The sequence below is a fragment of the Notolepis coatsorum genome, assembly GCF_963971535.1.
Source record: "Notolepis coatsorum genome assembly, chromosome: 19".
NCBI lineage: Eukaryota > Metazoa > Chordata > Actinopteri > Aulopiformes > Paralepididae > Notolepis > Notolepis coatsorum.
The window spans coordinates 61,568,245-61,585,419 of record NC_140183.1 but is presented as its reverse complement, the minus strand read 5'-3'; the positions used below and the strand labels follow the sequence as shown (position 1 = coordinate 61,585,419).

Below are 17,175 nucleotides of genomic sequence, written 5' to 3'. Positions count from 1 at the left end.
AGAGAGAGAGAGAGAGAGAGAGAGAGAGAGAGAGAGAGAGAGAGAGAGAGAGAGAGAGAGAGAGAGAGAGAGAGAGAGGCAGCAGCCATCATGTGCTGGGGGGAGTAGCTAGCTAATATTAGCACATGCTGATGTTGTAGCTGCACACAGCAACAGCTAGCTACCATTAGCACAATGCTGATGTTGTAGCTGCACACAGCAACAGCTAGCTACCATTAGCACAATGCTGATGTTGTAGCTGCACACAGCAACAGTTAGCTACCATTAACACATGCTGATGTTGTAGCTGCACACAGCAACAGCTAGCTACCATTAGCACAATGCTGATGTTGTAGCTGCACACAGCAACAGTTAGCTACCATTAACACATGCTGATGTTGTAGCTGCACACAGCAACAGCTAGCTACCATTAGCACATGCTGATGTTGTAGCTGCACATAGCAACAGCTAGCTGCCATTAACACATGCTGATGTTGTAGCTGCACACAGCAACAGTTAGCTACCATTAACACATGCTGATGTTGTAGCTGCACATAGCAACAGCTAGCTACCATTAGCACATGCTGATGTTGTAGCTGCACATAGCAACAGCTAGCTGCCATAAGCACATGCTGATATTTAGGGTTGCCACCTTTGACCAGTAAAAATAAGGGACACCTATCATCGAGCATGCACGAGAGCATTTTTTGGGCGGTTTTGGGGCGAAAATGGTCGGATTTTGTCACTATTTATTTTTTTTACTTTATTTCGGTTTTAGGGTTAGGGTTATGCTATTTAATTATTTTGGGGAGCCAGCCCCCCAAACTCCTGAAATGCATAGAAATCTATGAAATCTAAATAAAACAATCTATGACATTTATATTAAAAAGAGCTAGCCCCCCAAACCCCTAAAATACATAGACATCTATGCATTTTGGAACAGTTACTATATATAGTCAAGAAAGCATTTAGTCATACTTAACACTTTAGTTGCCAAAGGACGAGTTTAGGCGTCCTTCCCTGCCATGCTCAAGTTGCCGAAGACGCCGTAACTCGTCTTTGATATCAATATTTCAAAAATCTGTGATCGGAATCATATCTCCTTTCCGGGGCCCTGAGACACAAGTGTGATCTCCTCTCAATCCTCTAGCGCATAGGTGTCAAACTCACGGCCCGCGGGCCAAATCCGGCCCGCCACGTCATTTGATGTGGCCCCCCAAGAGCTCAGGTAAAAAAAAAAAAAAAAAAAAAATGTTTTACATTAATATTGGGTTAAAAAATAGCAGTGTTAAAATAATTGTGGGTTAATGCGTTAATAAAGCTTTAACTTTGACAGCCTTAGTTATTACACATTCTTACACATACATGTATGTTGAACATCTGAGGTAACAAAGGAAAAAAGCCAAAAGCACTTACTCCTCAGACATTCTTTGACAATTTTACAGCCCAAAATACAAAAAAGATCCAGGCGGAATAGGTAACAAAGGGTTGAAGAACTGTCTGAACTGTCAGATGCAAACTGGCTGTGTGACATAACCGAGCATCTCGCTCAATTGAATAAGAAGCTGTAGGGACGCAAACAAGTCCCACCCAAAACTTGACCAATATAGTTGTGAACTGAGACAACCCTTATTTTGTTATTTTTGAGTACAGTTACAGTTGTGTGTTCATGCAGACACATAATAGCAATTTCATTACGAATTGAAAATGGGGGACCCTGATGTAAACAAGTCGAAAGTCTTTCTCTGGTCTGCATCCCCTTAACAATTGTGTGTATTGAGCTGTACTGTACTGTACCCATTCTGCAATCTGTTAATTAAAGTTAATTAAACTATCTTCCATTAGTTGGATGTATGGCCTCTGCAAGGTTGTGTGCAGCCATTTGTTTTTGTAACATCTGCTACATCTGTCCCACGTGTTCTTTGCAGCTCACAGTTGTTAGTTCTGCCCCTCTTGACTGTGACAAAAAGGTTTTGAACAAACTTAATGTCATAGCTTGTATTTGATGATATTCTTCTTTGTTATTTACTTGAATGGTTTGATCATTGATTGGTGGAGTAATATGGGGTTCTGATAAACTAAAATTATTTGTTAAAATAACATAAGCTAACATATATTTTTACATTTATGCAAATGAATATGCAATATGTATAACTTGAATAAGTAATAAATACAGAAACACCATGTTTAACAATATGTAAATGTGTAGCTACATTTATTTTACATTACATTAACATTTATACTGTCTTTGGCCCTTTGAGGGCAACCATAATGCTGATGTGGCCCTCTATGAAAATGAGTTTGACACTCCTGCTCTAGCGGTTCAAGACCGCCATCTGGTGGCCGATCGGCAGATCGAAAAAAACTGATGTTACCTTGAACCCGGCAGGACTCACTCCATATGTGGTCCGGGCACTCGCTAATGTTAGAGAGACTCAGTCTTCACACAGTGAACATCGATCGCTGCAAATAACTCGAAAAAACAACATGATTTGGACGTATATATTATTATACAACCTGGAAATGGACCGGGTATTTCAACATCCCATAATGGAAAACTGTCTACCCCACGCTCATCGCCCAACGGCCCGCGGAGACTGGGGTGAGTTTTAGCGTGTAATATTACAGTGTTCGACACTAACTGCTATGATGAACATTTGACCCACATTAGATGAATGGTAAAACGTTGCCCACGGAATTATAAACGATCCCCCGCCCATCCGGTCAATATCAGATGATACGTAGAAACTTCTAGAAGTACGTCCAATTGAAATTTTTGATCTCGCACAGATTCCTACCAAACTGTATTTCATAATCAATATAATGTATTTGGGGCTATAAATCACGTTCTGGAGAAAGCTGCAGAAAGAGATGAAAACATACTTATACTTTAGATCATATTTTAGTATGAATATGTGAATGAAAAAGTTTAACGTTGCTACACCATGAACAATACATATAGGACCTTGAATGGGCCCTAATAATGGCAATCTAGCAATAGAATTTAAAAAGTTATAGCCCTGCAAAGAAGGGGAACTTCTCCATGTTAAATAGAGCTGGCAACGGATGGTATATCATGAATTTAACCTTAGGCAATCAAAGTGTTAAAGTTTAAAGTGCTTTATTTGCATTTAACATTGTTTAAATAAATTGGCTAAACTAATAGCCTCAACTTGAGCATAATACTGTATGCATATAAAGTGCTGTAAAAAAACAAAGCCTGGGAACACTTTTACTGAAAGAGGACAATTTATATTACAATGAAACACTTGTGTGACCCAAATTAAAAGATTAATAAAAAATAAAGTGCAAAGAAGAGTAGGCTCCGGGCTGCCAGGGCATTTAAATAGAAATACTGACATCTAGTTAAAAACACAACCAGATAAATAAGATGTAATATCCCATACCGAATCAATCTCAGGAGATGTTTCAGTCATGAAGAACTGTGAAACCTGTGCTTGTGTCCTTTGCGTTCTGATATTTCGGGAATGTTGTTCTCCTAATGCATGCTGTCTGATGTCAGTCAGTCCACAATGCGCTACAGAAAACACACGCCTACCTACATACTTTGCAGTTTGCTTTGTAAACATCTCCACTGACTATCACGCCAGAGGTTTGCCTCGTCCCACTCAGGTCTGTACTTCTGGAGGCGTTTTGTCTTTTTAGGACACGGTGGAGTAGTGTCTGCTGTAGACAATCATTTCAAAGCGACTTCGAAAATAAATCACGCAGCGCACAGACTCTCTGATTGGCACAACGGCACAGGACTCTTCCTAGCAACGTGAAAGCGCTAATTCTCATTGGTCAGTGAGCTGCTGAGCGCACGCCCACCATACCCGAGTTGCCATGTCTGTTTATTTTCCGCAACTTTTGGACACACTTTTGCTTGTTTTTGTAGGTCGGCTGGCTCATTTCTCTCACTAAACTGGCAACCTTAAAATACGGGACAAAGGGCGTCCCGTATCAGTTCAATACGGAACGCGTCTTTTAGTTTCCAATTACGGGACGATTCCGTATTTTAAGGGACGGGTGGCAACCCTAGATATTGTAGCTGCACATAGCAACAGCTAGCTGCCATTAGCACATGCTGATGTTGTAGCTGCACACAGCCACAGCTAGCTACCATTAGCAAATGTTGTTGCTGCTGCTGCAGACAAGAACACAGCCCAGAAATAAACCCTTTAATTTATCTCTGGCTAGCATGCTAGCGGCATTCGATTGCAAATCCTGCCGCCAGTACCGCTAGGAACGCCGCTCTATCTGTCCTCATATCTTGCAGAGGTGCATTCCAATACCTCCTCACCCATCATCCACATCGAAGGCCCTTCCCTGTGAGCAGAGTCATCTATTTTTGTATCACAAACAGTACTGTATTTGTAGATCTGGTATGTCATAAATGTCTAGATGTAGCAGTACTGTCTATCGGTATGTCATGTATGTCATATATGTTATGATGAATTGAAAATGTAAACAAGACGGAAGTCTTTCTCTGGTCTGCATCCCCTTAACAATTGTGTGTATTGAGCTGTACTGTATTGTACCCATTCTGCAATCTGTTAATAAAATGTTCAATCAATTCAATCAATCAATCAATTGGCTTAAAGGAACATGCCAACATTTTGGGAAATTAGCTTACCGTCTTCTCCAGAGAGAGACAAGAAGATAGATACCAGTTTCCTCTCTGTGCGTTCAGTAGAAAGCTATCTGGCTGCATGTTAGCCTAGCTTAGCACAATGAATGGAAGCGGACATGGCCGGTTAGCCTTCAGGAGAGGTGTTAGTCGGACATGGCCGCGTGAACACTTTAGGCAACCAACATGCGCTTCCGCGTTGCTCTGAATTGCTCTGATTGGCCGAGCGCGCGCATGCGCATTAGCTGCGACACGCTCCTCAGAGGCAGGAATACTAAGCTCCCCCTTAAGCTCCAGGAGAGAGGAGAGAGGCTGAAAACCCGCAGTTCTTGCCCGACTGATGGGAGCCGAATCCCAGATCTGATTTTTCTGATGAATACCCGCAAAACATGGAGGTCCCGAACGCATGGAAGTATTGATTGCGCCGTAACGAATCATTAAAAAAATATACCGTTAACTGGAATATGTTGTGCCTTTACACATATGTTGGATTATGTAATTGGTTTGTCATGACAAACTAATAAAAAAATCGCGATTTACCCGGTGGCTACAACAACACACAGTGACTAGAGCTGCCGCGGTATTGATGTTTTCCTTACCGCACACATTTGCAAAATATTTCCTACCGCCGCGGTTATTACCGCACGCACAAAAAAAAAAAAAAAAAAGTTTGAATGCATTTTTTTTTTTAGTAGTAGTCTACTCTTTATAGCATATAGCCTGCCTCTAGTCTAAATGTCTATCTTTAGAGGATGACTTTGCAGCATGAATATTGTTTGGGATTCGGCAAGCACGCATTAGTTATTGAAAGTGAAACACGGATTCGAAGTTTCCCCTCTGGTCGTGCGCAGTTCACTCGGTGTCGCGGGCAGGGGTGGTTACCCCTAACCCCCCCGACCCTTTCTTATTATTATTACTATAAAGTTACTACTTTATAATAAAGGCATTCGTTTTGTGGCATTAACATTATATAGTTATACGTTCAATAACATCAGCGTATTTACCGGACCATATCAAGGCAAGCAATACTCTATTCATATCTCAGTTCCTTTCTTTGCTCAGAGCGTGCTGAGTTGTCCCATTCTGCGGTCTGTTAATAAAGTTTTCAATCAGACAAGTGTATAGAACGAAGGGCTTTTATTATAACATTCGTTGCAGACAGTAAAATCATTATGTCTCGTTTAGTACTCCTTAGGAGCGATGGTAGTCCACTCCGGCGGAGAGTTAAAGCTAACGTTATTAGCCGTGTTGTGATGAGCTGACATTCAGGAAGTAAAAACCTAATACGCGCTTGCCGATTGGTGGTAACACACTGCATGACGCTACAACGTGTGACGCGTCTCTCTTCTGACCAATCAGTGGTCTGCAATGTTTCACGTGACTTTTCTGGTACCCAATAGGGTCGCTTGGAACCTAGATAGAGGAGTAGGGTATATCTGCAGAGCCGCAAGCCCAACGAGAGGAGGGTAATTTATTATTATTATTATAAAAAACAGCGGTGACGCTGTATTCAGCCTACTCTGCGGTGGTCGTGATGTAACAGCGATACCGCGGTAATGCGGTAATCGCGGCAGCTCTAACAGTGACTACATTCATCATTGTTTACAATGAACGGAAATCGCGATTTTTTATTAGTTTGTCATGACAAACCAATTACATAATCCAACATATGTGTAAAGGCACAACATATTCCAGTTAACGGTATATTTTTTTAATGATTCGTTACGGCGCAATCAATACTTCCATGCGTTCGGGACCTCCATGTTTTGGGGGTATTCATCAGACAAATCTGATCCGGGATTCGGCTCCCATCAGTCGGGCAAGAACGGCAGGTTTTCAGCCTCTCTCCTCTCTCCTGGGGGGGAGCCGCGCTCGGCCAATGAGAGAAACGCGGAAGGCACTCGGCCAATCAGAGAAACGCGGAAGCGCATGTTGGTTGCCTAAAGTGTTCACGCTAACCGGCCATTTCCGCTTCAATTCATTGTGCTAAGCTACTGTAGGCTAAAGTGCAGCCAGATCGTTTTCTACTGAACGCACAGGGAGAAAACTGGTATCTTCTTGTCTCTCTTTGGAGAATAAGCGAATTTCCCAAAATGTTGGCGCGTTCCTTTAAGGATAGAGGACAGAGCGGCGGAGAAGCACATGCAGTACAAGCGCACGGCCGCAGACCTCAGTGTGTGATGGCTGGCGTGTTTATCTGCTACCGAGGCCTCCGCCCATTATCCTCCACCTCCATGTTCGTTTCTTGTCCCGGCAATAGGTGTGCCGTTCAACACCCAACACTCGGACTAGGCTATGTTGTGTTTTAACTGTGGCTCTCACCTACACTACAGTGCCTTCCACCTAGGCCTCGCAGGTGGTACAAAGAGCTCCTATATCTCCTACAGACCTGGGGAGCGAGGTTCCACCTGGCATTAGCCACCCGTTAAGAGATCAAATCTCTAAGTATTAAAGCCAAACCACACTGTGTAGGTGCGTAATCTTTGATGGAGGGATAGGGATCGTTTAATTTATACTGTTACAACCAATAGCCTAAATGTAAATGTTTTAACTTAATCTTTGTGAAAATGTGTTTTGTGTTGTAATCTTTACTCGGTTCCATGGTAACTACCCACAAGCCTTGCCAATGTTTTACAGTCTACGGAGCACTCGTAAGAGCACAACCACTAAAACACGTAAAATGTGGTAACCACAAGTCAAAACAAACAAGTCAGATAATCATGAGTATATAATAATTCCGATAGTGTATTCTGTTGTTTTGACTATTATGGTCATCCTCTCAGCTCTGCAGCGTTCACTCGAGACAGGTATTCGAATGCAGAGGCTTATGGGTACTTTAGTAGTTACCATGGAAACCAGTAAAGATTCAACTGCATTATCAAATGCAGGTCTCATTTAATTATGATCAACTCTACCCCCGTCAAATATCAGACCAATTGAATAAGTGGAACCATATGAACCCACTACCTTGAGAAACTCCTATGGTAAACATAGGCAAACATTTGTCTGGAACCAGCTGGGTCTTAAAATGATCACGTGACTTCCCAGGTCTAGGCCCATAGCTTTAAAAAAGGGGCACTTCACCAAAAAACATTGCTGAATTATTTTGCACATAATCTCACACACATCCAAAAACTCTAAGCAATTTGCACACTTTAATTTAGTTTGACAGTTATTGAGAGTAAATAAATTTTAACATGGCCACCAGTGATGTCGTCTGAGACATTAAATCCTTGTGTTGTGTTAATTACACCTCAATGAAATGATAAGGTAGCAGTCCCTATAAGACAAGGTATTGCTAGTTTCATCAACATCATTTCATAGTGCTGTAACACAACACAAGGATTCAATTTGCCAGATGAGATCACCGGTGGCTATAATATTCAAACTAATTTACTCTCAATAACTATTTTGTGTTTTTGGATGTGTGTGAGTTATTATGTGCAAAATAAATCAGCATTGTTTTTTTGGTGAAGTGCCCCTTTAAGAGAGCCCCTGGTGCCCATGTTGTTACCAGGGCAACTAGTGAACAAACTGCTTCAGAGGCAGTTTCCAGTCTAATAATAACTAATCGCACTGAATGAAAATCCTCCACAAAGACACTGCCCTTTTCCCCTAAAGAAACTGGGACATGTTTGACTCAGTGCGTTTCTGCAGCCTTTTTTTTTTATTTTTTTTTTACGAGACATCTCGATTACCACACTGTCCACACACACCCAATGCGGTGTCCGACCCCAGGCAACGTCTCAAGACGATCAACAGAATGCGATTTGGCTGCACATTTTATTCAAATGCATCTTTGCAGATGATTTGATTGCCATGCAGCATCCTCTCTACAGGGCCTAGTAACCATGGAGACATGTGAAGGGGGGGGGGGGGGGGGTACGATTCGATTGTCAAATTATGTTAATGTGAACATAAATTGTTAATTTGAACACAAGAGAGGGGGGTTGCACGCGCAGATTAGCCTATTAGAAATCATTATAATCTTAAAATCTAGTCCCACTCCCAATAACGGCGTTGCATTCACTGTGTAATGTATGCAAATCGATAGCCTACATCTACAGTAAACATCCTGTGCAAAGGGGTTCGTTTACAGACTGGTGCATTTCCTATATAGGAATAAAAAGAAAACATATTTTTGCATCTCCTTGCAATTGAAAGATCCCCCCCCAAAAAACAAATCCTTTATTTAACGAACACAGACCTTGCTGTATGGCTTTGGCATGTCGCGAGAGAGAGAGAGAGGGAGAGGGAGAGAGAGGAGGAGAGGGAGGGAGCACGTCTGTTGATAACGACAATGACGCCCTTTCCCCACAAAACCGACAGATACATTCTCACACACACACACACACACGCACACACACAATGTCGCGGGCACATTTACATCAAAATAATCAAGAGGGTGAGGAGGGGGGGGGGGGTAGTAGGACTTACCATGTCAGGGTTTAGCCGTGCTAAAATGGCGAAGGTGGACAGTCTGTCACACACGCATTTGGTTCTGAATGAGTCGACGAGCACGGCTCTGCAGCCCCTTGCAGTCCAGGATCCGAGCAGCGAGGAGCTGCAGGAGGAAGAGAGAGAGAGAGGGGAGAGAGCGACGACGGTGAACGAAACACCGGCAAAAAAGCGATTCAAATCCCCCCCCCCCAATGCCGCTTTACACACACACACACACACACACACACAAACACACACACACACTCACACGCAGCCGACTAGCTATTTGACTATAAATCCACTTTACATCTCCGCCCGATTTGCAAGCAAAGAGCGCAGGAAACGCAGCGGCCGCGCGGTGATGGAGCGTCTCCGTGGCCGCGTGCGCGCAGGTTTCTGCTTGGCCAGGTTATTATAGCAGTGGAAATAGAAATATATCACAGAGCGGAATGAAAAACACATGGTGATGATGATAATAATAAATAATTAAATAATAATAATGCGATAAAACTTTTTTAAATTGGGGATATTAATTGGTGCCCTGCCCACTTGGTTTCAGATTAAAAATACATAAATAGTGTGACCTTCCATATATTCTGTGATGGGGCCCTGTTGCCCACAAGCCCCTACCATTAGGTGTGTAATCGCATTTCAGGTGTCTAATGAAATGGACTGGCTTTTATGAGCTACGGTAGAAATTTAGCAAAAATTGGAAATCAATAAAAACACAGGCAACATTTACCATTAGAAAAAACACAATGGTTGGCACATTTAGCAACTCATTGAGTAGCCCGTTTCTGACTCACAATTGCCCTCAATTGAAAGTGCTGCTGCTTCCTGTCTATAGTGTCTACCAATTAGTGCACAGTAGAAAACATGATAAATTCAATCCAATGCAATTTCAACATCTGTTGGCAAGTCTGAATTGTTTTGATGGTTTTGTATGGCATTTTAATGAAACTTCAAAAGTGTTTTGGTGTAAACGACTAAATGCCTGTAGGCAGTGGAGACTATCTGACATTCAGGCCTGGATTCCATTACTGCAGACATGTTTAAAACTTGATCCCAACTCACAATTGTGATTGTTATTCAAGCTAATCAACAGCAAGTACATACTTGGATCTAAAAGAGTGAGTGTCGTTTATGCCGCATTAAAGATACTGTGTACATTACTGTAGAAATCATCACCACCATGATCATCACGTATACTTGCTACTACCACCAACATCATCATCATAACCACTACTACCACCAACACCATCATCATCACCAGGGGTGCAGTCGTAATATCAGAACTGCCTGGACACCACGTGCACGTGCATGCGCATACATGTTCCCTCGCGTGCGCACAGAACAGATGATTATTATGCATAAATAGTAGGAAACATGTTTGTATAGGAAATTACTAGTTTTAGTTTAGTTTTTGTAAATATTGCGTTGAAATAGAGAAGCTGAAAAAGGTAGCAGGATGTAGCCTTCAATATATAAAGAAATTATATTGTCAACAGATATGGTTGAAAAACGTAAGGTTATGAATATAACCAAGTTCTATGAATACTGGTGACGCTGAGCGTCACCTGCACTAACCTCACTTCGTGCACATGCACTGAATAAAAATCCACAATGTACCTTTACATACCAACATTCGTCTGGCCACACCCCTATCCGCTACCTTCATAAGCAGGTGTGTGGTCACCTACTCGCCTCCTTCCCAATCTTTCACCACAAGGCGAGATCAAGGGCCGCAGTGGCGTCCCGACGCTGAGCGTCACCAGTATTCATAGAACTTGGTTATATTCATAACCTTACGTTCTATATCATACTGGCTGCCGCTCAGCGTCATCTGCACTACAGGAGCTGAGCGGGAGCCTGAAGCTCGACAAATGTACCCCGCTGAGGCCCCCCACAACCATCAGACCGGAGAGGACCGAGCCCCCCGACCCTCCCTAATGGAGGATACCCCCCCTATTGGAGGACGGGAGGGAGACGGATCCGACCGTGCGAAGAGAAACTCGCGCAACTCAACGCACAGGGTGAGCAGACCGTGGCTTGACCCCACGACTACGCACACGCACAACCCGCATGCCACCAGGGAACGAACGAAAGGAACAAACCTCGTTACCGCCCCCAAAATCACGTGGTCGAGAGCAAACTCAACCCCGTGGCAAGGCCGTAGCAGCGGAGCGCGAAGGAAGACCCAGACCCACTGAAGGGACTGGATCCCCCGGAAAAAGGGGGCCCGGAGAGGTCAATGACGCCACAGCATCAAGACCTCACCAGGCGGTCACTTAGTGACACCGCCCCCCACATCGCCAGCATATTCGGACAGGGCCCCTCTAAGAGCGGGCCCTTCCCCCCACTAGTACGCCACCTGGCACACTGACCCTGGCAAACTCAGGCAGTCACCATGGCCGTAACTTGAAGCACTCAAAAGGCTACACTACAGCGGAAGCAGGCAGCGCACCGGGGAGACGACCCCAGAGGGGGTCGATCCCTTAAACCAGGCAGCAGGCGTTTGACCCGAGCCTGGAGCACTGCGGACGAGACAGGCGCCAAAGGGGTCAACTGAAAACAGCACCCCGGCGGAAGGGGCGTATGCTGGCATTGTTGCGCACCATGACAAAGCCTCCACCAAAAAAACCCGACCCAGAGGGGCCGAGGCAGAGAAAGCTGACACGATTGGCAGGCGTCATGAACATGCAGGGGCACACTCAACCGGGTAACCCGGGAGTTGACTCTGCTCCAACACACCAGGGAATCAACCACCCTCTTGGTACCACATGCGGTGGTTGTTCCTATAACCCCTCAAGAAAAAAACTCCAAAACACACCTGCGGGTATACACTGGCTATACCGCAGTACAAGTGTTTCAGTTTTCAAAAAGGGGTTATTCCAGGCCTACGGGTCGACGAAACACAACTTCGGACCGGGCCCGGCGGCTCGGGAAGCACACAGGGCTACCAGAGGAGGTCCATAAGACCACCCCAACAGCCCCCTCTTCGCCATGCGTGAGAGAGGAGCGAAAAAAATGGAGAACCAGCCCCTTCGTGATAGCACAGGGTACAACATGTACCCAACAAAGGGTCTCCATAACGCCCAACCCTGTGACACCCGGGCCGACCCGGCATTTTTTCCCCCGAAAAAAGCACAAGTCCCTCAGGGTACCAGAACAGCAGATCTGCGTCCCCGGCGGACAACGGGTTAACTGACCTGGACCAGCGTGACCAGAACCAGTCCCGTGCCCTAACCACGCCGACATCCCCACTCCAAGAGAGGGGGTAGGTACACGTGTCGATCTAAAACATGAAAAGAGGGCGCCACCCAGACGGTCCCATTCGTACCGCGCTCAGTGGCCCACCCCAAGGGCGTGAGACCCCTCTACCCAGGGGTGCAGTCGTGCACACACGCGGTTACACGCCGTGTTATTAGATCACTGAGGCAGAACTAAGTACGCGCGATCGCGCACGGATGTGTACGCGCGTGTATGCGCACACAAAAATGCGCTGTATCCATTCGTTGTGACTAAGTACCCGGCCGGCGGCCACCGTTTTACATAACAAAAAGCGCAGGTAGACTAGGTGTCTGGGTGTTGGCTATCTGAATGCATCTCCCCTTCATTCTGTGTGACGGCAGTGGAGGTGAATACTAATGTGGCTCGGAATTCGTGATGGGGGTCTACCTGCTTATGATTGAATCAAGCGTCTGCCGTGCTGCGCGCCAGCTTTCCAATTGCTCTCGCGCGCGCACATTCACACAAATAGAGAGCAAGAAGAGCGTGTATGATAGAAAGATTGCACTTGCGTATATGCGCTTGTGTGTGTGTGTGTGTGTGTGTGTGTGTGTGTGTGTGTGCGTGCGTGTGTGTGTGTGTGTGTATAACTGCGCGCGCGAGTGGGTGTGAGCGCACCACAAGGTTCATCACCAAACCTCCCTTGCTGTGCACTAGGAGTCATGCACACACAAACTTCAAGTAAACACAAGTTGTCTGATTATTTTAAGTTTGCTTTTGTGTTTGTGTGTAAAACAATTTCTTTAATTGAATTAACTTGCCGCCGCCGCCATGAGCTCGGGGAACAAAGCACGTAGTTCCCCCTGCATACTTTCCCCCACCGAGCTCGCGTCCCTCACATGCAGCAGACTACTGGTTACAGAACCACATTCTGATGTGGCTGATAGCAGGGCATCCCGCCGCCGAGTCGGAGGTTCTAACCCAACATCCGCGTACAAGGGACCCCAAGGAGACCTATCACCCCCCTCCAGTGTTACCTGGACGGGCGGCGGACATGTCTCCACCGGGGCGTCAAACAAGAACCCGTCCGCTTCTACCATGTAGTCCTCTGTTTCCATTGGCCATGGAGAATCAGACGCATCCTCATCCGGCTCCAGTAACTCACCAAAACCAGGCCGTTCGCGTCTACAAGCCACCATCTTACGACGGGAGCGAGCCGACGCAAAAAGTTTGCGTCTCAAATCCTCCGCCACCAGAGGAGCCGGCCGCCCAACAGCGGACGACTCTCCGGAGGCAAAGGAACCAGAGCCGGAACCAGGCCATCGCACAGGAGACGGCGCTGGTGCACCAGCTCCTTGGAGAGGCAAACTACCTATCGGACGCCTACCGGGCGCGGCTGCCGACCACGAAAGAGGCCTCAACCCCGCTCCAAGACGCACAACAGAGGAGGCAATGGAGAACCACTGGTGAAGGGTAACGTTGCTAGCGCGACCCTCCGAGGTAAACATTATGACTTAGCTTTTTTTTTTAAAGTTATGAGAGAAAGAAAAAAGCAAGAAAAAATGTAAACACGTAACTCAACTTTCTTCAGCTAAAACAACCTTGTCAAGTGATGTACACAAGGCACTTCCTTGTGGTGAAAGTGAAGAAGGAGGCGAGTAGGTGACCACACACCTGCTTATGAAGGTAGCGGATAGGGGTGTGGCCAGACGAATGTTGGTATGTAAAGGTACATTGTGGATTTTTATTCAGTGCATGTGCACGAAGTGAGGTTAGTGTAGATGACGCTGAGCGGCAGCCAGTATGATATAGAACAAACAATGTTTTAAATGTAATAGTTACAATTTCTTTAATTGAATTAACTTAAACTAGAAAAGTAAATACAAACTAAATTAACAATGTAACTTAGTTTACAGAAGGACAGTTTCCTTCTGAAGCACAACTTAATGCCTCATCCTTTCAGTCGGGACCATTTGTCATAGTGAGAGCTCCACAGATCAAGCAAACCCCCACAGGGCTTGTATTTTGGTTTTGCACTTCTCGTTCTTTGTTATGTTATGCTAGGTGATAGATAAGTGCCGGTACTTGGCGCACGGCGCAACGAGTCGAGTGAAAGTTGTGAACGCATTTTTGTGCGCGCGCACGTGCACGCGCGTGAACATCCATGCGCGTACTTCTGCTCAGAAAACTGCTGGGACGGCGTGGTACCGCATGGGACCACCACTGCACCATCATCATCACTACTACCACCATCATCATCACTACTGCCACCAACATCATCATCATCACTACTACCACCAACATCATCATCATCACTACTACCACCAACATCATCATCATCATCATCACTACTCCCACCAACATCATCATCAAATTCATGATATTTGGTAAATGTGATATACAAGAAAACACACCGGTCGAACTAATGATTGATAGTATTAAACTGGAAAGGGTATTTGATTATGAATAGCCCCAACTTTAGCCAAGGTAACGTTAAGCTAAAACTAGCTTTTCAGCTAGCGCTTCAGCTAATGCTAATAACACCAGCACGCGACCACATCAGAGCTCCCCGTCACACGGCTCTGTCGGGACGATGGCATTTAAGAAAGTATCTGCTGTTAAAATGACCAACAGCATTGACACTTTAATTCACGGTCGATTAAAAACATGTTTGTTTTATAATGCTCACTCTCAGCAGGAGGATACTGCACGTGTTGTTGATCAATTACATCATATGGTATCGGAGCATAGAATTTACATGTAGTCGCCGATACCGATACCAGCCTTTTAGGCTGTATCGGAGGCATTTCCGATACTGGTATCGGTATCGGAGCAACTCTAATCACTACTACCAACACCATCATCACCATCACTACTACCAACACCATCATCATCACTACTACCACCAACATCATCATCACTACTACCACCAACACCATCACCATCACTACTACCACCAACATCATCATCATCACTACTACCACCAACACCATCATCATCACTACTACCACCAACATCATCATCATCATCATCATCATCATCATCATCATCATCATCATCATCATCATCACTACTACCACCAACACCATCATCATCACTACTACCACCAACACCATCATCATCACTACTACCACCAACACCATCATCATCACTACTACCACCAACATCATCATCATCACTACTACCACCAACATCATCATCATCACTACTAACACCAACATCATCATCATCACTACTACCACCAACACCATCATCATCACTACTACCAACACCATCATCATCATCATCATCTCACTACTACCACCAACATCATCATCATCATCATCATAGATCTGAAGAAGGAGTTTGACACTATAAATCATGATATTCTGCTACTAAAATTGGAAAGGTATGGGATCAGAGGAGTAGGGCTCAAATGGTTAAAAAGTTACTTAGAACAAAGACAACAGTTTGTGCAGTTGGGGGAGTACAGGTCCACTCAGTCAAACATAATCTGTGGTGTGCCGCAAGGGTCAATTCTGGGCCCGAAACTATTCATACTGTATATAAATGATATAGGTAATGTGTCAAAAATATTGAAAAATGTAATTTTTGCTGACGATACAAATGTCTTCTGTGAGGGAGAGAACCTCCAAATGCTGTTAAAGAATGTTGCAGCTGAGCTATCCAAGCTGAAAGTGTGGTTTGACGCAAATAAATTATCATTCAATATAAAAAATACCAAATTCATGATATTTGGTAAACGTGATATACAAGAAAACACACCGGTCGAACTAATGATTGATAGTATTAAACTGGAAAGGGTATTTGAGAATACATGTCTGGGTGTAATAATAGACCACAAACTCAACTGGAAACCTCAGGTCAAATATGTCAGGACTAAATTGGCACGGTGTGTTGGTGTTTTATGTAAGATAAGACACATTCTAAACCAAAAAACACTGTATACACTGTACTGTACACTCTTCCTACCACATATGAACTACTGTGCGGAGGTGTGGGGTAATACCTACAAAAGCACTCTACAGCCAATATGCACCATGCAAAAAAAAGCAATAAGAATAATCAACAATGTAGGATATTATGAACACACCAATAACTTATTTATAAAGCTGCAAACATTGAAATTTATGGACCTAGTTGATTTCAAAACTGCCCTCATTGTATACAAAGCCAGATACAAACTAATCCCAGGTAACATTAAAAAATGGTTCAGAGACAGGGAAGGATAATATAACTTAAGAGGGAGAGGGAATCTTAAACAACCAATGGTACACACTACGCTGAAAAGCATGTGCATATCTGTTTGTGGAGTGAAGTTGTGGAATATTTTACCTGAATACATCAAACTGAGTAAACATATGGCACAATTAAAAAAGCAGCTTAAAAAATACACATTAGAGAAATACAGAAATGAGTAATGAGGATAAACAAAGTAATGCTATATTGTGTTATGTAGTTCTGTACTGTATTCACTGCTGTCATGTGAATCAAGTTTTTTTCTTTTCGTACTATAAGTAAAAGTATATTCTATATTGTATTATACTAAATTATGTTATAACTAGTCAAATTAATGGAAGAACAAGTGTAAATGTAAGGGGGTAGGGATCAATAAGCTTAGCTTCCCTCTACTCCTTTTTTGGACATGTCTGCTAACTAAATACATTGCTCTTGACTTTTTGTTTATAATTCCTTTTTTTGAATGTTTTTTTAATTGTTTTTACATTTTTTAATTTTTGTTGTTGTTATGAGTGTTCTGTTTGATGGAGCTAGATACCATGATTTGTTTGGAGGAATATGAAGAATACATGTTCAAAAATAAACGTTTTCATTCATTCATCATTCAATCATCACTACTACCACCATCATCATCATCATCATCATCATCAGCATCATCA

At 44.0% G+C, this 17,175-nt stretch overlaps 1 protein-coding gene across 1 annotated transcript in view; it reads right to left on the bottom strand.

Annotated features, from left to right (window-relative positions):
• The window catches only part of adgrb1a (adhesion G protein-coupled receptor B1a), a gene marked incomplete at its 5' end in the record, with an annotated part of 169,377 nt that overhangs the window by 48,391 nt on the left and 103,811 nt on the right, over window positions 1-17,175 (bottom strand). Inside the window, one exon of the mRNA XM_084336668.1 lies at window positions 9,047-9,173. Coding sequence (XP_084192794.1) covers window positions 9,047-9,173 — 127 coding nt within the window. The remainder of the gene's footprint in view (window positions 1-9,046; window positions 9,174-17,175) is intronic.